The following is a 22,493-nucleotide window of genomic DNA, read 5'->3' as shown; positions in this document are numbered from 1 at the left end:
TATTTTACTTAAAAAATATTTATTTTACTTTTTTCGAAAATTTAAAATACAATGAGTCACGATGCTAATTAATTTGATCCGATACAATCAACTAAGCCACCTGCGGTAAACAATGAGAGTGAGAGTACCTGTGGTACCTGTTGGTTTTTGGCAGTGAGTCAGTAGCCGTAGGCCGAAACAGTTTTTTATATGTCATTACTTAAATCATTGATTTATCCTAGATTGTATTGTGAATGGCGTTAGCTCATCTCACAAACTATTAACTGGTCTACGCATTGTTGTTTTATGAACACGTTTCTTTACGATTTTACCGCAACTCTGATCTGGGTGCTAGAATCTAGCGTCGAAAACTTATTTTATTGTTTTCAAAAGGTTTTTGGAGGACGAACTAACAAATAACAGAGGAAAAAGTTGTTGCTTCTTTTACGAACTACGTGATGGTATAATTAGTTTATCGATTATCTTACAAAAGCGTGAATATCACACGGCCCTTAAATGCGCGCGTATAATTATCACTTTGCGCGTGAAAAGTTTGCGCGTCAGTTTGTTTGTCGGCAACGTAGACGAGAGCGTAAACCCACGTGTCATTACAAACCGCGCCGTTATTATGGGAAGATAAACAGACATATCTCCGTCTCGGAGGCGCTATCTGGCAATTTCCGTAGGGGCGGCCCACCGCTTCGGAAATTATTGAATTCGCTTGGCTTCTTCCTTAACGCTCGCATACAACGAAAACGACTCAGCCGAGAATATTCGCGCGGTTAATTATGTGCTTTTGGAGCTCTTCCCGATCTTGCGCGCGGTCGCCACTGCTGTCGGTGTTGCGTTGATTGCTGGATTGTACGAAAGTGTGTCAGCCGCACATTTCAAGTTGCAATTGCTCATTGAATGAAACATAAGATTTCGTCTGGAAGGTGACAATGAGTGACACGGACTCTCAAATAACTTATCTCAGCTCGCTTCTTACTTAATGATGCGCATTATTATGAAAAATGAATACGTACGATTAATCTACAACCATTTATCGTGGCTTCATTATCATTGAAAACAAATGAAATCCTGCGGATATCTATCGCGCGCGGGACATTAAATTTTGAGGTCGATTCATCCTCACCCTAGCAGCCATTTCAGCTCCATTTGTCAGCGCTGTAAAAACGCTTTTTATGTCCGAGTGTACGTGCGCCACCCCCCGCCTGACTACTTGGTTACATTGTGCCTTTCGTCTCCCTACATATTCACGCGCTCTTTCGCCACAAATACATTTGCTTATGGCACACATACGTTTACCTTCAGGCGAGTGCTCGTTATCTCAAGCTTGCGTCACTGATAAAACCATGTGATATACGCGCGCGTTGAAAAAAAAGGAGAGGAAAGACCTATATTTTCTCTTTGTTTGCCATTACGTCATTCGCAATTTTAATTAGAAGCCAGGCGCAGTGTTGGGAATGGAATGTTCAACCTAGTTAATTCGGTTATTTTTTGAGAGTATGGCTATTTTCAAAGCGCTATCCGCCTTGTCGATAAGGGATACTCTGTTTGCCTGGCTTCGCATCAACATTTTTGCTTTGCTGGTCAAAAATATGCACAGGCTTGTATTGCTCAACAGCCAGTCGGCAGCGCGCGTATACGTTGATTGATTACTGTCGATAATCGATTTCTTCAGCTTCTGTATCGTGATAAATCATATTTTTGATAGACATACCTATAGATATATTCACAGGTGCTTAATAATCTAAGACTAGCACAGTACAATTTTCCCATAAATTACGATGCTTCCGAACGAAGTATCTGAAAATTGCGTGTCTAAAAACGCGTAGCACGCTCTAGAACGACATTTTGATTCAATGGCTCTCTCGGTGTTTATTCCCTGTTCCGGAAATAACCTTCATTATACATTAACGGTGCTTACGCTCGTTACGGTCCCGCGTAAGTGCGCAGTGCGACAATTAGTGAAACGTCAACGAGTAATGAAATGCACTTAATCAATACCAACTGCAGCGCAAAAAAAAAGAAAAAAAAACAAAGTTAGTCAACCATGCTTTCAAGTCACACTGTCGTATTGGAAATTTATCAAAGCTCTTTCTATGAAAGACAGAAAACAGGAGAAAATGACGTGTATAAGAGAACTTCGGCGTATTATCGCGATGCATATCCATAGTAGTAGCATAGGCTCGCGTGCCGAGCGCGTTAAAGTGGCTGTACACATCTTCGTCGTTGTATAACCGAACGAGAAGGTGTGTGCCACGTACACAGCCGATAAAGTACCTTTTGAGAAATTGCCAACTTCCTGTTTTCTCTGCCTATATCTTACTTTTTTCTTCCCCTTGTGATTTTTCATATGGCCTATTTTTAAGTTTATCAATCGCCACGCGTCATTTTTAGTACTTTTAAGCATCGATCATTTTATCTTGTTGGACGCGTAAATGTAGTCTGCTTGTTTTTTCTTTTTTTTATCGGAGGATATTTAGGTTTATCTATGTTGGGAAATATATTGTTCAATAATACGAATTCGATTGTAAAATTGGATATTTGTGAAAATCCATAATTGTACTACGTCATAATGCTTATTAGCTTTTTTCATATACGTAATCAATAATTTCAAACCACTCTAGAAGTGAACTTTTATTCCAAGTAAAAATATCCCTCGAGACCGTAAAGTGCAGCAATGGAAACAATGAAAAAAAGTAGAGATATCAAAAGCATTTCTGTGTATGTGTGTATCTGTGCGTGTGTGGCAGAGGGGCATATCTTAGCTTCACAGACATAAAAAATGTATAACCATTGATTTCTCCCCTTGACGCTGCTCCGCGGCGACTTCGAAAAGGTGGCTGACCTGTCGTGTCGCTGCACTACTAGAACTTCCGACGCCACGGAAATTGCGCCTAGCGCATTTTTTTATCGTGTTTTGTTCCGTAGCCTATGGATGGATAATTAACCGTCTGAGTGCGTGAAATCGGCAATCTAGTGCCTTTGATATTATGCTGTAGGAGGGTTGTCTGCTTGAAATATTGATGGTCTTTTGCGCTTAGTCATGTTGGAATAGCATTTTTTCCTTCAGGAGGTAATGTAGAAAAAAAAAATTTTCCTCGTACTTTTTCATTATATGTAATATTAATAAAACAAATGATTTTGTCATATAAAAAACATTCAAAATCCTGAAATATTCGTGCTAAAGTTACCGCAATTTGCGGATGCTTCGCTTCCTGCGAAAGCCAAAGCACAGTAGTGCCATTAACACCCCCAATCATAGGCTATAGTTTCATAGGTCTTTGTGCTTTGCCCGTGAAATCAATGCGTGCGTTGATGATGCTATATCTGAATCGATAAAATGCTCGGTAAACTTCTCTTTTTCATGGCAAATAAAGCATTATATTTCCGACTGAATTGGTTCTATCTAATGCACAGTAAATAATTGAAACATATGGTATTCGGAATCAACGTTTCAGTAAATAGCAAAGATGTTCATTCAAGTAATTAAGACTTTGCGAGTCGACCACTAATTTCTGGTGCAAGCGGCACAGCAAAAGGATCGAAATTCTTGATGTCTAGGTACACGCGTCTCTGCGGTTCTTTAGAGAGGGGCACCAACTGAAATACTTCAAATACTGTGGCTGAGTTATCTCTCTCTGTCCCTCTCCTTGGTCTACGATCTAAAGCTTGAATTTCGCTTGAGTGCAAGATCAACCCTTTTTGGGGAAACCTTGTTCAAATGAGTGGTTCACCTCGCAATTTTCTTTATTGAATAGGGTTGTCAAAGGTATCAAGTGCTTTTTTCAATTAAGAAGAAACAGTGCATACGTAAGAGCTCTGAATTGTAGTATTTTGTAATATATTATTTGGTGAAGAGTTATATATCAAGTTGTATAAAATCTAACGAAAGATTAATTATTTCCATTGAAAATTTTCTTTCTGAAATGAATTGAAAAATCTTCGAAATATGATCATTATATTTGTTTGAGTAGAAGTATATGGCGATAAGATAATTAATAAATTAGTCTTCACTATTTTCACAGTTCATTTTTCAAATATATTTCATTGCATTTCTAATAAAAAGAAGTGATACAAAATATGCAAAAAGCGACTCATTCGTTTTTCCTCTATAAATTTAAACGAATCGTCAACAAAAAAATATCGACTCGTGCATTTGTTCCAAACCCTTTTTCCGTGAAATCCAGCTTTCAAATCTTTTTCCCATTCCTTCCTGGATCTCTTTTTTCTCTCGTATCGATTTTCACGACATGCATTTCAATTGCAGACCTGGATCACAGTTGCGCGCGGTTGTCGTAACGTCGCTTCCTGAAAATTGAATTACACGGTCGGTTTTTTTGCAAAAAAATTGAGTTTAATTATCAAATGGATGGAAAACGCCATCAATGGTTCGTCAAAAAGACGAATTTTAATAATCATCAAACGTTGGAATGCTTTTCTAAAATGTATTTAAAAATTCTCTTTTAACCTTTCTCACATTTAAGTTTAAGAACGTAGTTTTTCTTTTACTTTATTTCATCACTTTTTATAACATCGCAAGTGTTCAAAACTGAATAAGAGAAACTTTCTTTCTATTCTACAGAGCAACAATGCTATAGAATGGAAAATATTTTACCTGTATATATCATTGAAAAAAAATATTTACTAAAAGAACCTGTAGATAAAGAGGAGTTATCGGCAGATTTAATAACATTTATCTTTCCTATTACAGATCCTCGTAAAGATGGTAAGTTACGAGGCGTACAGTGACTTGTACTCATGCCGCGATACAAGACATACTGTTATGATGACAACAGTCTTAAAATCAATTATAAAATTCAGGTTAGCGAGTAATCGATGTGTGTGAATAGTTTAGTAGTTGGGACAGAAAACTGCCTTTATAGCTTAGTATCTATTTGTGCTTAATTTAGAAAATCCTCTTTTACAAATTAACTCTCATAACTAACTAAAAAATTTATAATAATGTATTAGTTGTAGAACGCAAATGTGGCTGACAACAAATAAACAACTATTGAAAATTATGTAGCTTCGTATATACAATTAACAAGATTAAAAATGCGAAAGAATATCCTCAAAAACGGTATTAGTATGAAGAATGAATTGAAGCGTGCATTGTCCGTGTTAGATTTATGTCGGTCCATTCAGAAAAATAGTAGACCAAATAACGAAGAAATGAAAACCATTGAAAACGTTTTTCAGACGTAATCTCATAAAGTTCGTCGGCACCGACCGGGAGACAGATAATAGCTGTGCGCATTCGAAAATACAACAATATTTTCGACGAACGACACGTGCATGACGTCAGCCGACCCTGAACATAACGACCGTACAACTATTTCTAAAAGTAGTCAAAGCCCTTTTTTAACTGATGCCTGAAAAGCTCTTTTTACTTTCATAATTAAGTTTTGAGCTTGGGAAAACAAGTTTTTTCTCGTCCCGCGATGACAATTTCGCGTTGTTGCTCAGTGTTATCTTCTTCTATCGCGTTTCAGTGAATTATGCTTTTTTCCTGATATATTTTTTATAAATAAAAAGTAAATCTATGTATTGTAGGTTATTTTAGTAACGCTAATAATAAAAATTTTGTTTACTTGGTGTAATAGAAATTAAGTATTTAACGAAAAAAGTTTACCCTCTTTTATCCGGTTTGACTATAGCTTTTGGTTTTTCAATCGCATTGTAAGGGGTACAATTTTGATCTCGTACGAAACCTTTTCATGCTTTTATTTGTCGAATATCAAGTACTAGTATTTGAAAACCGAGCTGTGCGAACATTTGATTTATGAAGGGGAAAAAATTCGCGAAACTCATACTTCAAAGAGCTTCACTGCAGGGTAAATTTCATGATTTTTTAATAGATTTTATGGTTATATCAAATATAAACAAAATATGTTTTCCATTACTAAAATTCTTTTAATGTTATATGAAAGAAAAAAGAGAATATAGCAAACGTGATTGTAAGAAAATAAAGAACGTTGCGGGTCGTCCGGAAGCGCGGAGTTGATGGCTAAGAGAAAGACTTGGCAGGTTCCGCCGTGGCGGTTCTGGTAGAAGGAAGGGATTACAATTAGGCCGACTTTGCGTGGGTCGCGTTGATTGGCTGATAATTGTATTTCCTATCTCACTCGCTTGCTTCCTTCCATCAGTGTCGATGTTGTTCCTGTAGCTCCATTATCGATCCCTTCATTTTCGGGGCGTCACGACGCGCCGTTCTGTCTTTATGTCTTTCTCCAGACACAGTTCATTTTTATTCACGGATTTCTTAATGAAGATGCTTTCGTGTGCACGAAAAAAATGCTCAAACTGAATGGGAACTCATTTGTGTAGTTTACGATTTTGGATAATTTTTCGGCACGAAAATAAATGAGTTGATTTTACATATTCACGAACTTTAATATTGCAATTTCAACAATTATATGCGTGTTCTTGAGATATCAATAAACAATATAATATCGACAAAATTTTGATTTTTAAAAATTTGTAATGAATCATTGTCAATTGAAGTTCGTTAATTTCTGAGATTCTAATTTTTGACAGAAAACAAAGTAACCTATCGAAATTCAGAAAATACTATAAAAAGCCTTGGCCTTAGGACAGGTATCGTAAGATTTTGCGTTTAAGCTTAACATTCAATAACCGCACATATTCAATAATTTTTAGAATACGAGGGGATTGAGATTGTAGTAATTTTACCTGTCCTTATTGCTGAAACTACTTTGAGCTGACTTTATTGACAGATTGAGTTTTATATTACATAAAAATTAGAAGACTATAATATATTTTTATGAAGTTTTCAAACTCGATTGCAAACGTACATATTCCTAGTACACAATTATTCATTTTTACTTGTCTTCTCGTCAATTAATTTTCAAACCCCACAGTTCAATGAATGAAGCGCGGCTAATGAAAATACAATAAATAATCGCAATTGATTGTTCCCTCGTGCCATTAATGTACGTTTCCGTGAAGCATCGTCTTCAAAGCACACGCAACGTACATATCGAAACTCAATCGGGGCTAAAAGGTTGCACGGGTGATAAAATTGCTCTCCTCATCGCCGATCAGTGAAATAACCGGATGCTATATATACGCAGACACAAACGGATAATAACTCCATTCCGATCAATATATCATTGGCTGCTTGCTCTCCCCCTGCGCGAATCGCGCATATTCACTTGCAATGACGCTGATATCGTGTAGCGTTGAGAAACTCGGCCCTTCCTCGCGTTGTACGCTCAAAAGAAATTGAGCATCCGTTGCCAAATGAGTACGCTATTAAGTGTCCTTGAAATCGTCATGTCATTACAGCAGCGCTCTATTGTTACGAATCGAGATTTTCGGGGCACACAACAATATGCTTATTACATTCTCAGCGAGGAAAGCATTGCCAATCCGCCAAACTAAAGTCTGAAAGGGTGCTTTTGCCGAGCAAGCAAGCACCTCGGTAACAAATGCATTTCTTTTGTGGCGCACTAATGTGCTTGCCTTTCAAAATAGCGGGATAGAAAGAGCAATGATATTTCTGAGAGAGTATCTGCTTGATAAATGACATCCGATAAATGCCACTTTCTATCGTTTGCTCGATGAATCATATGTAGACATAGAACGCGGTCCAGGCGCAATTTATTGGTCTCTAGATTTTACGATTTGAATAGGCTCTCATCGTTTTCTTGCGGAATACCGAAATTCACCGCGATAATAATTGATGTACTGTCATAATAGTACAAAATATCAATTGGATCGACCACAATTGACTTGTATTTGGTCAGATGTTGATGATACGCGTTATACGCATATCCCCTAGTTTATCAGTTTATCCCCACATTGACGTCAGAGCCAAACAAATTTCTGTATTAAGACGTCATCCGGATCTTTTTTTTTGCGCAGCGTAAAATCATTTATAAGGCTCGAACGATCGATTTTCTACTTTGATAATTTAATGATAAGATATGAAGATGCAAAAGCGTTTATTGGTAATGAAATTTCAACAGCTTTTAATATACTAGTATATGTACAAATAATTATGAAGCAGATGTTTCATTTAGTAAAGCCTCAAAATTATGTACACTATTGAAATATGGCTCGAAATTTATAAGGTACAAGGTTTCGTGGTCGTTGTGTTTAAACGTATGACTGATTACTGTTGATATTTGCTGTCTCCGTTATAAGAATAGCTATGATGATTTATGTCTATAATAACACACGTTTTATGAACCACAGACTCTCAACGAGTTTATTTTAAATAAAAACTTTCACTGCTGCCTATATTTTATGTACTTACTTGATATTCATGATCTACACTACGTCTACTTTGTAGAGACGAGCAATGCATCAAGTTGAACTTGTCCCTTCGTGGATATTGTAATTAATTTGTCGTGGCCATATATTACGCTACAGAAAAAGTCGAGTACTAATGCTCAGCTCCGATTTACTATGGATCACCGGAAGCTAAACTCTGTCTCCCGCTGTCGTAAGAGAAAGCGAGGAAAAGGATATTAAATATCACTGAGTTAAGCCTCCCCAAGCTCGAGCTGTCCAGCAGCTTACGTCCTCATCTTCCACTTTCTTTGTCTTTCTGTTTTGTCGTCGTCGTGTGTCTTCATATTTTATGACGTCACCTCGGTCGTTTGTGCTACTATATTTTTCTATGTTGTTCTTGGCCGAATTGTCGGCCAAGAACCAAATTCAAAGAGAGTACAAGTTTTAAGCAAGCGGAATTAAACGAGCGTTGTTTAATGTAGATTAATTTTAATTTTTTTAAATGCGCATTTTTGCTACAGTGCCATGATAATTTGACGAATTAATGAAATGTAATTACACATTTGCTTGATTTTTCAGTTGGAAGTTATGAAAACTTTTTTCATACCCTTTATCCATTTGTTTTCGTACATTTATTTCGTACAATTGCGAACTGAGTAAATTTGCTGTTTTTAGGTGAGCGTTTTGAATTGCGATAATTTTGCAATATTACAGAGATAAATAGATATATTAATTCATATGTTATTATTGGTCGATATGTATATTTTTATATTTAATTTGCATGTGCTTTTGTTAGCAGATTAATTAAAATTTGAATTACGTATGTAATGTGTCTTACGGATCCTATGCATGATTTTAATTTCATGATTGTGTGAATTAAATGAAAAATAGAAATAATAAATCGAATCGTACTTTTCACGATTTTATAATTATACGCTCAAACGATAAGAAAGAAATATTTGAAAAAAATTATAATTTTGGAATTAGTATAACAGTAGAACTTGCAAAAAATGGTGAAAACCTAATGATAAAGATAAGAAAAACACCACCGTGACAATGTGTTCGCGCACATTGCCGTGCCCAGAATGCGAACCTGGGTTACTACGGCCGCAACGTAGGGTCCTAACCGCTAGAAGATCTCCCAGCTATCAGACGTGAACAATCTCTCGAGGTTCACCGATAACCTCGGTGAATGCTCAGCTTATTCATTCGTGCGTAAAAATTTACGGCATTTCAAGAGACGCCTTTCTCTCCGACAACAACGGTCTTATCATCTAGCTCTTGATGATAAGGTACAATTCTCCCGTGCGACAACTTCAACCTTAGATTTTTTTTGGCATTAAGGCGCGAACGACTTTACCTACTTGAATTAAGTGACTTATAGTAATAACGAAAGCATGTAAAAGTAAAATCAACGACTTGATTTAGTTCTGCCTAATTGTTTATTTATTTATTTATTTATTTTTGCTTATTTAGTCATGCGGTATTAATCACTAACGTTGAAGTATTTTATCTACTTGATTATTATTATACACGAATCATCTATTGAAATGAACATTCCATTATCGATTATCAGTTTCTCATTGGAGCTTAATTGAATCACATACAAATTGATCGTAAATTTTGAGTGTTATCGAGTCAGTATTTTATTTTCTGTTTGTTTTGATTTTGTTCGAGTTACTAAAAATGACGACAAGGCTTCATTTATTTTCTATTTATTCTGTTTGTTGAAAATAAAGTCGTTTGAATAAAGAAAACAAAATCTACAATTTCTACAATTACGTATGATAATTTGCAACTTTTTTAATCGGCTGGTAATTTAATCTAATCTTAAAGTTAGAATATATTAATTATTCACAATATGACGGAAACTCGAATAAAAATAGGGCAATAATGCGTATCATGTACTTGTGCAATTATTTTTAAATGAAATTCAGTTATTGTCTTTATTACAATATTTTTTTCATGGATACAATTATTAGAGATGAGTAAATTTTGTAATTAATAAATGATTTTCCATAAAAAATAAAATGGGTGAAACATTACAGAACTATAAAAAAGTTTTCAAGCGAAAATAACTTTAAAGAGATTTTAATAAATTCAAATTTTCAATAATTTTTTGTCATTTGAATATTAACATTAATTTTATAATGATTAAATTCTTATCTCAAGAATAGATTACATCAATATGTAATACCTAAGCAGCATAATACAAATTGTAAATTTCATTATGTTTGAGTTGATCGCGCACGAATATTCACAATTGCATTTCTTTCGGAAACAAAGAGAATAAGTAAAAGGAATAAAGTTTTAACGACGTTTTAGCACTATTAACAAACACTTACAATTTCCTCTCGTTTATTTTTGTTGCAAGTAAGTGCACACAAAACTTGCTCTCGCGCTCTGTTAAGCGAACGTAAGTAAATATCCTTCCTGCCAATAAAAAGAAGTTACCCGTCAAGTTTACCACTCCGGTGTGTTGATCTATGAAAATAAAAAAAGTTGCAGTTCGCTAGGGCGCGGAACGAATGCATCTCTTGGAACACACACGTCCTGTATATCGATCGCGTGTACGAAAAAGGATGCGCGCATTCTTCTCGTGCGGAAAAAGAGAGCGAAGGGCAATTGGGTCAAGGAAGATTCAGTTTTAGATGCGCCGTCGTCGTCGTCGCCGCCCTGGCGCTATTCAATTATAGGCCAAGAGGCTGTCTGTCTCTACCGAGCGACGTGTGTGTATATGTGTGTGTGTGTGTGTACGTACGTGCTTTATTTTGTAGAGTCCTTCGTACATAGCAGCCTTCTCGAAAATTATATTAGATTTGTCACTCCTTATTTAGTTTGAAAGATTTCAGTTTTGAATTTAATTTGATTAACAGCTGCTAGAATGTTACTTTATCAAGCTTAAGCAGTCATAGTAAACTGTCTACAAAATGTGTTATCGTGTTGTATTGCGGAATTTCATAAACGTTATATGGTATTCTATTCATTATTGTAGAGTTCAAAGAGGAAATCAGTTCTGAAGCTGTATAGACAATTATTTACTAGTCGAAATGAGAAACTTCATCGGTCGTTAAAAACATTAACAGTTTATGAATGATTTACAATACCAAAAATTAACGTAAATATTGATATTTAATCTTATCATTGATTGAAAATTATAATTAGAAAGATTTTGTACTTGATAATACTTTTAATGGCTAGTAATATATTTCAATAAGTGAATTATCTGTTATCTAGAAAATTGAAATGCAGTCTTGGCAAGTTTTAAAAGTCGGAAGATAATAAGCATGAAAGTTTACGGCATTCGGAACCAATAAACATTCATTTCTATTTCGTTCTTTTTACCTTTGTAATATACCGCTGAAAAAAGATATTTAAGCCAAAATCTGTGAAAAGTCTCAAATGCACAAGCACTAAATCGAAAAGTTATTGCTTAAATTTGTTTGCTCTTAAATATTTTGACTAAATATTGTATTACGATCATGAATACAAAGTACACACTGTTGTTGGTGTAATTCAAACCGAGACTCTTCACATTTTCAACACATGATATTGAATTTCATTTGGCTAAATTAAAATAAAAATGAGAAATCCAATTTAATACTTTGCATTACCGACGTTTCAATAACGGAACGCTGTCCCCTGGCGATTGAAATTCAAAATTTAAATGCTCGGGGAAAATGCATTTAAAACCTCGTTAGCTTATCCGGAATAAACGATCGCGTATACGACAGTACGCGGCGAAATTATTTCGCAGCTCCGAGCGATGAAAACAAAGTAAAATAAGACGTACAACGCGCGGACACGACAAAAGTCTAGTGCGAGAGAGAAAAAAGTGAGCGATAAGAAAAAAAGAGATCCTTAAACGACGTAATCTACGAAGTAATTATCAAAGTTTACTAACTTTCCGCGCTTTCCTGCAATTTCGAAATCGCGAATTATTAAAGTGTTGACGATTAAAGTATTAAAAGCGTTATTGAACTTTTTTCCCTTCCGATTTTAATTTTAATCGTTGATAGTCGAAGTAAGTTCGATAAAATTAGGAATTTTAACATGACAATAAGTTTACTTTAAAACTTTTGGCTTAATTTTACTGAACTAAAAAACTTCATAGGATTTTATATATACGTATAATCAATAATTAAGGAAATTTATAGTTTTTTTGTATATGTTTAACAATGTACACTGTAATGATAATCTAAAAAGTAAAAAAAACGTATAAACGAAAATTACCTATAAACTGTATTGGAAAAGTTAAATTACATCATCTATATCACTTCTGATAATAAATTATAGATGAGTTTTGAATTTGATAATATCGTAGTGGAATGAAAATAAATCACTTCAAATTTTTTGAAAGTTTGAATAGTAACAATACTTTATTTTGATTATATAAGTATGTACGTATACACGTGTGCGTGTATCTGTATGGAATTCATCGAAGAGAAAATATTTTTAAGGTACAAAGCGACCTTAATAAACTGTGAGAAAAGTATGTACTACCACAAAATTCTGAAAATGACCTTATCTTTGCCATAATAAAATTTTTCTAAAAATACTGTCGTAAGTAAAATATCAAAGTCGAAGTATATAATTCAGAAGCAAAAAAAAAATTCCAACTATTTCGTGATTTTGAAAGTGACCCGCAAAGAATAAACTTTTGCAGTATAATGAAAATATAAAAGCTTAGCTCGTCGCCCAATATATATAATCTATACTCGTATCTATAGGCTACTCATTGTGGCAGCCGGCCATTCCCTTCGCTCAGTTTTCATCTTGCTGGATTACAGCAACAGAGCACTCACTTTTTACATCGCGCAAGCTCTCATTTCCTCCGTTATAACGCTCGGCAAAAATCTAATTTCGCACGGTTCGTCCGTACGTATGTGCCAGGCTTATATACTTTGCCAGCATATTTTGCCCTGCCATCGATATCATACACACATACACGCGTGCGCGCGCATGCACACACATATATTCTTCGTTATTGCACCTCTGCACCAGATTCTCTTTCTCCCGTCTCTGTAGGAAATATCGCTCTGTCGTTCCGCGCGGTATCATTTTCACTGCACATCTTGTACAAGTGTGAAATTGTTATACGAGCCACTGCACTTTTACTCTTTGATGCGGTTATGAACACGTGCGCGCTGGTTGGCTGTAGTTTTATGTGCTTTTTAATTGCACTGCGCTCTCGTCATTGCGGCCTTTGTTTTGTTCTTTGTCCTGCTCTTTGATGAAAAGGATTGTTATGACGATAGATGAATTTTTCAAAAATATATTATTTTTTAATGAAATTTCATTACGTGCAACAGTAGTCGATTTAGCGATGTAAGCTGGTATAAAATTACAAGCTTGGAAAAATCCAACACCGTGCGTCAGCTTTCACAAGATTCTGCGTTGGTTTATATCTGTGAAGTGTGTAGCGTCGTCGGATACATAAAAGACGAGAAGTGCTTTTTCCGTGTTGTGTGTACGTGCTATGACGCGTCTTTGTCCGCTGGGAATATCCGTAAGCTGCGTCGTACTACCGCCGACGGCTGGCTGAGAACTCGTGCATCGATTGGTTGTGGTAACGCGGCGAGAAAGCGAGTTACACTATATAAGTATCTTGTTGTCTCTACTCAAACTGCATTCTTCTGTCTCTCTGTCTCTATCTCTCTATTTTCATGATTTTTTCAAAATTTTCTTTTGTAGCGAGTTGATTGAAAGCTTCTTTTAGTGTTTTGAAGAAATTTTCGTTTTACTTTTAATTTGTTGTTTTTAACTCGTAATGTTTCTTTTATTTAAATTTGTCTTAATTTTTTATGAGTAATTCTATAACTATGTTTATAACATTAGTTACGTGATCTATGGTTATAAACGTATTAATAAAAAAGCTCGCATTGTGTAATATTGAACTATACACTAGAATTAGTTTTTATGTATAGTAATATTTTCGAAATTTTAACATGTTATCTAGACTGTGCAATGAAGTAATCTACCGAACTACAAGCTATATACATTAAATACATGCAATATATACACGTGCTATATGTTCAAACGCTCGCTGTGACATTAAAATTTTGTATCAGTTTTTAGGCTGGAACATTAAAAATTAACCACTAACTGGTTTGACAGTGAACGACGTTTTATCGTGCGTCAACAGCGAACAAGTTGCTTCATTTGGTACTAAATTAAATTCACCAGGTAAATAAGTGAAAATTATTTTTATTTCCAATGCAGTAAACCGACCTCCAATATACCCACACGGTTCCATGTTAAAAGCAATATTCAATAATGCACTAGCACTTACGTTCTTCATGTAATATCTATTTGGATCGAATTTCATAGGATTCTCAAAGTACTTGGGTCTCTGTTTGTAGTTCGTGCTGGAACCTGTACAAGCATGCCCGGTGGTAAAGTAAACCATTCATTTCCGGCAACCACAGTGACAATTCAAAGGACCACACAGAATCTTTCCAAAAAAACGAACAGCGTGTAAATTCTTATCAACTCGTTGGGAGTCGGGTCGAGGTACACATTCCTGGGATGTTCTCGTACAATGGCTTTCCATTGCTGTTCATCATCACCCAAGCGATTTCCATTTGCAACCTTCGTTGAATGTCCGGATTGATAGCGGATTCATGCATCAATAAACACATTTAAGTTGAGACGGCCTTAAAGCCATTCAAACAAAATTAGAACACCTGGACTTCGTTGCCGTCACGTCGAGCATTAGCGCGTGCATTCATCATCAATATTATATCATATCTGGTCGCGTTATTCCTTTGCTGTCTCTTATCCGTATGATACTCGTTACAATTTTTATGAAAACATCAACCTTCTTTTCCATGAACCTTAGTTTCAGAAAATTTACCAGCTTCGGAAACATTAAATAAAAGTAATTTCATCAACGAGATGCCGACGAATCGACTCGCATTTTTACCAAGAACGTTATGTCACATTTTCCGGTTTCGTCAGTATGTTGATGTCTCAAAAGTGCAACTAACGATCACATCCCTAGCTACCCTAAAAAATAATGCTTTGGTTGCAATTGATAGTCTATCGATATCCGACATCTCATCCAGATATTTAAAAAATCTATTGGTTCAATCGACACGTGGCTTTGATCTTGCTAAAGGTGAAAGCAAGAGTAAGCATATTCTTCATCTGTCGCCATCAATTACTGCCTGTAAAGAATACATTGCCACCGAATATTAGATCATTGATAAGGTAGATTTTTAATTGTCGATTGCTGAAATGAACGAAATGTTTATTCGTAACTATATCAATTCCATACCGAGTAGTATTTTCAAAGTAACTCAGTCGATCTTTTGAAATAGCGGTAATGCGTGTAAGCTGCTATTACCGGAACGATGAAAATTTAAAGATATATTTATGACGCGAGAGTCGCGTCGCTACTCGTGTATCGCGAGAACCAATATTCGTACTCATCGCGCACTCATCAATATTCTGGCATAACACATCAATTAGATTTTAATTTAATCAAAAATGCAAAGTTTTGAAATTACGACATAACTCAAATTGATTCATAGTTTAAATTTAAGTTAAACCATTTTTTTACAGATCCATCAATTTTACAGCCAAAATATTGGAGTTTTACAGTATAATAAAGAACTACTATCAATGGGATTTTTTTCTATTATAAGCCGTATTTTTATAAAAAATACGTCTTAGAAACGGGATTTTTATAGTTCTTATCTACTGCACGTATATTTTTAAACTGCAGTAACTTTTTGATGTACATGTATAAAAATTTATCGATAGTACATTTTCAATTATTTACTCTTTATGGAAAAGATTTTAGAATTTATATAATTATTTCCTTCTGTGTACTATGTTCTTGAAATGCCATGGATACGTAATAGCAATCTTGTCAAAGAAAATAAACCAGATCTGTACAATGAGAATAAATCATGTTGAAAAAATGAAAGTAGTAATCCCTGAGAAAAAAATTATAATAATAGTTATCATATTGCAATACCACATAATTATTGATTTAAAATACTTTTATTTTGTGATAATACAATATCAAAAGATCAATTCAGTAATAACTATTTTTCACTAAGCTAGTGAAAAACATTTATATTGTCACAGGTATGTCCACCACACCTGTCACAGTAATTCTTTCTTAACTTACACATGAATCATGTAGATTATTTCAATCTTTGAAATGTATTGTGAATTAGAAAAAAAACCTAATTTCATCTAATTTCTATATTATATACAGATTTTGAAATCAACAGTCATAAATTATGTATTAATATCAGTAAGGTTTGTCGGTTTTCTTTTAGAAATGCAAACTCGCGTTTGGAAGTAAGCAGACGCTTGATGGAATTGCTGAGAGTGAATCTGGCAAGAAAATTATTTGTATGCACCATATTACAAATTTGCTATCACCAGATAAATTATAAAAAAAATTAATGTACGAACATTCTATCCCGTATCTAGACATCAGATTTTTCAGCATGACTATGTTGAGAGACACTGCCATATACAGAAAACTTAAGTAAGTTTAACAAGGTCCAACGAAAAAAGCAATCTTAAATTTAAAAGATTTGCTTACTATATAAAAAATAATATATGTCTGTAATAAATGCTTGTTGTGCATAGTTTATCGAAATTAAATTCTAACTGTAAGACAAAACATTTATAAAAGTTGTTGTATATGTTGAGGATAAGAGACGCTAGTCCGACACAAGGTAAACACGTGTGTTATACACGCAGCAGCGAACAACAAAAACTGGGGAAAACCCAAATTTTTTCTACACGTATTGAAAACTTCCGATCCTGCGGATTAGGCATGGAAAAAGTGGTCCCGAGACAGCGACAGGTGCGCCGGTTATTAGCGACAATAAACTGCCCGGGTTCCGAGACTCGACGAACGACCAACGCGCGCGTGCCGTATGTGCGAATAGCCTTCGATCTTCGTCCACCTACTTGTGTAAATTACGATGCAGACGTGGACATAAATCTTTTACAAACACTCATCGAACGGCGCAGCGACGCGTGCGTGCGAAAGCGCGGACGTGTGAGGGCGAATATTGAATGAAAACAATTGTAACGCGATGTGGCTATATGTGAGAAAGTGTGTGGATGTGCCTGTGAGAGTGGAATCGACATGAGATTACCTTGGCCCTCGATTTTTATTTGACCTTCGGTGGACGCCGATTGTTCAGTGGCGTCTAGTGAGCGTTGATCTACAATTCCGGAAGAGAATGAGAACGCGGGAGACCCAAAAGGTGGAGCATCCGCCGTTAGCGTTACCAAAAGTAGTAGGGGAAAGAGGCGCCTGGCCTGGTGCTTGAGGCCTACCGGGGTAGACGGTCTAAAACTCCGACAGGTAAAATCGTTTCCGTTCGCAAAAAAAGGAAATGAAATTGTGTTCTGGACAGTGACAATTAGTTACGAGTGTTTTTCGCAGCGGCCCGCTATATCTTATTGTAATAAAAATTTATTTGTCTGTGAAGGTGCGCTTTACTTTTAGACACCTCATTTCCAACTCAAACAGTATAGTTACTTCTAAAAATCTAAAATGTTAACTTCCTTATAATAAGTTGTGAAAACTTATAAGCACAATATCCATTCATATTTTTACTTGAAACTAAATAAAATCATTTTAAAAATAAAATGTAGGAATTAATTTCACATTAAGCACATTTCAGATAAACAGTGGCATTTTTTATACGAATTCTCAGTAATAATATAAAAAGATAATTAATGATTAAATCTTATTCAAAACTTATTAATGCTTTCTAAAAAAAACCTCATTGATTTCGGACCGACGACCAATTAAAGTCATTTTTTCCCTTTTTATTGATGTTTTTTTATTGCAAATACAAAATGTAATATTGCAAAAATTTGAAACTGAAAAAAGTATAGGTAACGAAAGCCTGCATCAACTGAGCAAGTATTTTTTTTTATTTTCTTGATCAAGATAGCATAAATTTGTAGCTGAACAAATACAATAGTAATTCAACATATTGTTCCATAACATTTTGCAAGTTTTTGATTGAAGAATATAAAAATGTTTTTGCGCGTAAATTGAGTAACTCACTTTCTCTCAACACTTAATATAACAGTCTTTCGCAAGAATGAAATTTTCTCAGCAGCTCCAAGCCTCTTACAAGCGAATCCATTATCCTTTTTTTTCTCACTTAACGAGTATAAACACTTTGCGCATCCTTAAAAATTCTGAAAAACTCCATCTTGTTGTTACCGTTGGCTGCGCACCTGGAAGGAGTATTAAGCCAAGCTAATGAGCCAACGAGAATGATAATCCTCATTTCAATGTTTACATCGTTAGCTTGTAATTATATGGTTGTTAATGTATACAAGCCTTCTCAATTTGATCTGGACACTTTATCATCCGATAGAATAATAATCTACGCTCCAGGACATAAGTTTCTTGTCACCTCGATTTATTAACTCACATTTTACAAACTGCTTACTTGTATTTGCACAACTTTTTATTAACTAAAACTAATCTAAATATTCTAAATATTCTTACAGTGGTGTCATTTACTCAATTAATGAAATAACAAAAAGTTTATAACTTCTAGAAAACTTATAATTATTAAAATCTAGTTGTCATGATACAATTAAAAAAATAACTTTTATTTTACTATATTGTCAGTTCTACAAAAATATATTGCCAAATTTACAAATTGATGCACCCTCCTAACTTTCAGTTTTATTAATCTATGAAATGATGCTTCTTATTACATATTTTTATCATGCTACTTTTTGCTCTTAGATATCCTAAAACAACCGGAAAATTTATTTTGATTTTTTTTGAATTTAATAAAAAACTAAAATGGATAGCAATGATCTGACTTAAAATTTTGAAAGCTGTGCAAGGGTTAAGCAAATATAAGCCAAGATAAGGCTTTCGATGTACTTTGACCCGTAAAATTTTAATTTGAAGTCAGGTTAACGCTATGATTTTTCGTTTTTATTAAATTTCTAAAAATTAAAAGTGAAATCTGTAAAGCTAATATTTTAATTTTTATTGCTGTTAGAACTTCTACGGGCAGGGAAAGAATATTACAAGCATACGTAGAGAGCAAAATTATTTTAGACTGAGCAATATTACATAAAATGATTATATCAAAAAATTAAATAGGTGCACTTTAACATTTGATGAGTCTTATTTCAACGATCGAACGAAACCGGGTCGAATAAATACAATTCTCATGTTCTTGAAGTATTGATAGTTGGACAAGTGCGTCGAATCGCAAAGTTTTTGGATTCAAATATTTAGAAAAAATACTTATTTTCCAGCTAAGTCATAGTAATAATATGAAATTCAACAAAACAGAACTGTATATATAATATTTACGTTTTGATTTAATTCATCAAGCCTATTCCACTATTTTTATATTTATTAGATTTTTTCAATAGCCCTACATTATTATAAATTACGTACCAAACATTCTAAACTCAATTATTTTTATAATAGATGATAGTTTTCACTAGTGTAACTTGTGACATACAGAAGCGATGTTTTATCACGTCAGAAAAAGAATAAATAACATAATATACTTACAATAAATGTTATCAACAATATGTAAATCTTTCTTCTATGGTGCTGAAAAATTTGATATTTTTTTAAATGACATGAAAAGCATTAGTTACGGCCGTTTAATATCTCGAGTTACGTGCACAGGACACAAAATCGCGTTATCCTTAATTTTTTCTTTTCTCGTTGGCTGCGCGCTTAATACTTTATTTCTTCTGCCTCAAACGCGTAACAATTTCTAAGGAGGAATTTATCGCGCCACTCGGCTGCTCCGAGTTGAGTTTAATCTTCCGGTTCTTCTCTGCACATTTTTCCGGTGACCAGAGTTAGCATTCTCCATACTAACGACAAGGACAAAAGGCCGATCGAGAGCTTTTAGAGCGCGCGGCTCGAGGGCTAAATAAATCTCAAAACTGCTTGACAAGTCTCACTTCATTTTTTTCTTAACGCTTGAGTAGTTATGATTTATTAGTTTTCCATGGTTTCGGTACTTTTTATTTTGACGCGTAATTGACGGCAATATTTTGCACTTGTTGTTCCCCACAATAATGATGTAGTCATTCGACGTGACTGTGATTCACAATAACAACGACTTTATTTGTATACCTGTTTAAAATTGACCTGTTATCAGATTGGTTAAGGTTCACAATGTAATATTAAATTCTCGAAGTGACATGGGAACAGTACTTCGGTTCATTAAAGTCACTCGCGAAATTTGAAATGATTATGTTGGTCGAACAAAGGCCAAGAAATATTATTACGTCGATTCTGCCAGAAGCAGTTGCTTGAAGAGGGTTGAAAATAAAAGCGTCGTGCCAGAACAAAGCATCATTCTCCTCCTCGCGAATCGAACAAAGAGAAAATCTAGCAGCGACGACGGCGTCGAAATGAAATAAAAAAAGAGACAGAAAGAGAACAATAAAAAATGTCGTGCCATTGGCTATCATCACCTCTCACTTCAGTTCGCTTCATTCGGTCATTTTCTCTCGTTTTTCTTTTCGCTTCGAGGGGGATGACCTCGAGGGAATGTCCTTTGCCGCGAGCACTTCGGCTCTCCGAAAGGATATCGCGATAGATACTCTCTCTCTCTCTCTCTCTCTCTCTCTCTCTCTTTCGTCTCCCGCGTGCCCTCTTTTTCGCAGGTTAGTTCTTGATCAGAAACTTTTGCAGCCCAGATTTCTGCTCACGAGAGTATCGCGGGGATATAAAACTACCCTGAGATTGATTGACTTTTGATCGTGGGTATTTTTCCTCCAACGAACTTTGAAAAATTGATGCTTTCTTTCTACGAGAGTTTCGGAACCACGAAAACGACAATCATTGTCGTTCCACCGAGTCTTTCTGCAAAGTAATCACTGCATCGCGAACTTTCGCACAAGTAATTTATTCATGTTCGATAAAAGTCGCGTGCAGGAGAGGAAATCATTACAACGGTTTATTACGACAATTTTTCACGGACTTTCTCAAAGGGTACAATTCTGAGTATATTCGCCTATTTAGAGTGAGCAACTCTATCAGAATTTATTGAATTAATCTCGACAGAACGAGACAGTGCACGTCCACGTGGTCTCTCTCTCTCTCTCTCTCTCTCTCTCTCTCTCGCAATAGTCATGTCTTACTCCCTCACGTGTCACTTTTTTTATTCCTTTTTCTTTTATCGAGGCACTTAACTCGACAAAAGTTCAGCTCCGATTTTTCATTAGAGATACTACGCGCGACGGATTTTTCTAAATAATTCTACTTTTTTACGGTAAGCAATTCGACATGTACTTACAATTTTGGTTTTTCCGAGTAATCTCTTACTTTTGCGTATCTGCATGCGTATCGCGCACGTGTATTCAAACGTGAAAGCTATTTTCGAATGGCGCATAAGAGATTTATATAAGGAAAAGTTTTTCTCGAGCCTCGAGCTACCGCGACGACAACGTCAATCTAAAGTACAATAACGGTACGCTCGACTTGCTTCGAAATGCTGATGTGACCTCTTAATCCTGCGGAGATCTTTGACGATCATACCGTTCCATCGAATATTGTGAAGTTTGTGGAAAACATAAACTCTCGCTTACGAGCTTTCGCACTTATATGACCTAGCCGTCAGATTGGTGAGCGTGATTTGTGATACGATGCGTGGGCGGTAATAAAAAAATTTTATATTCTATGCCGCAACCTTCAGGCAGTGTTATAGTGTTTTTCTTTACGATTACGCCTCTTCTCATTTCACTTGAGAGATTTTTTTTCAATACGATGCTGTTCATCGCGTTCCAAGATAAACGGTTTGTATTGAGGGCCTCTCAGTGAAATTTTTCGTCCAAGTATGGACAATCCCGTAGTTTTGTTAATTTCAAAACGCCCGAATCACAGATAACTACTTTCCTCGCAGGACAACATGTTAAATAAATACTTGAGGCAAAGTAACGCCATTTCAGCGAAACGACCGACTGGCGGTTCACGTACAGTTTCGAACGAGAGAGGTGCCGCGTAATCATTAATGTATGTAATGTCGCGTGGCGAACTTATTGCCGGAAATCATTTCAGCAATTCCAAAAGTAAGCGTATACACGCGTGCCAATAAAAAATTCAAAGCCCATTCGCTCGCCTTGACCCCTCGGCATATATACACGTAAAGCAGCGCTGCTGCCGCTCGTCTTTGGCTTAGTCTTCATTGGGAGCGAAGCTCAGCGCTCGCATAAAGGAAAGTTGGCCCCGCAGGGGCGGAGGAAGAAGG

At 35.4% G+C, this 22,493-nt stretch overlaps 1 protein-coding gene across 7 annotated transcripts in view; it reads left to right on the top strand.

Annotated features, from left to right (window-relative positions):
• Nucleotides 1-22,493, top strand: part of LOC131666690 (receptor-type tyrosine-protein phosphatase kappa) — a 116,527-nt gene that overhangs the window by 31,675 nt on the left and 62,359 nt on the right. For 4 of the 7 annotated variants that reach the window (XM_058939537.1, XM_058939539.1, XM_058939536.1 and 1 more), the window contains one exon: nt 4,700-4,714. The exons of the other annotated variants lie outside the window; for them this stretch is intronic. In XM_058939537.1, coding sequence (XP_058795520.1) covers nt 4,700-4,714 — 15 coding nt within the window. The remainder of the gene's footprint in view (nt 1-4,699; nt 4,715-22,493) is intronic. 7 annotated transcript variants of the gene reach the window in all.

The sequence above is a fragment of the Phymastichus coffea genome, unplaced genomic scaffold, assembly GCF_024137745.1.
Source record: "Phymastichus coffea isolate CEN01 unplaced genomic scaffold, Cenicafe_Pcof_1.1 PCOF00060, whole genome shotgun sequence".
NCBI classification, from domain to species: domain Eukaryota; kingdom Metazoa; phylum Arthropoda; class Insecta; order Hymenoptera; family Eulophidae; genus Phymastichus; species Phymastichus coffea.
The sequence above is the reverse complement of the archived record's forward strand: the minus strand, read 5'-3'. Positions and strand labels throughout refer to the sequence as shown.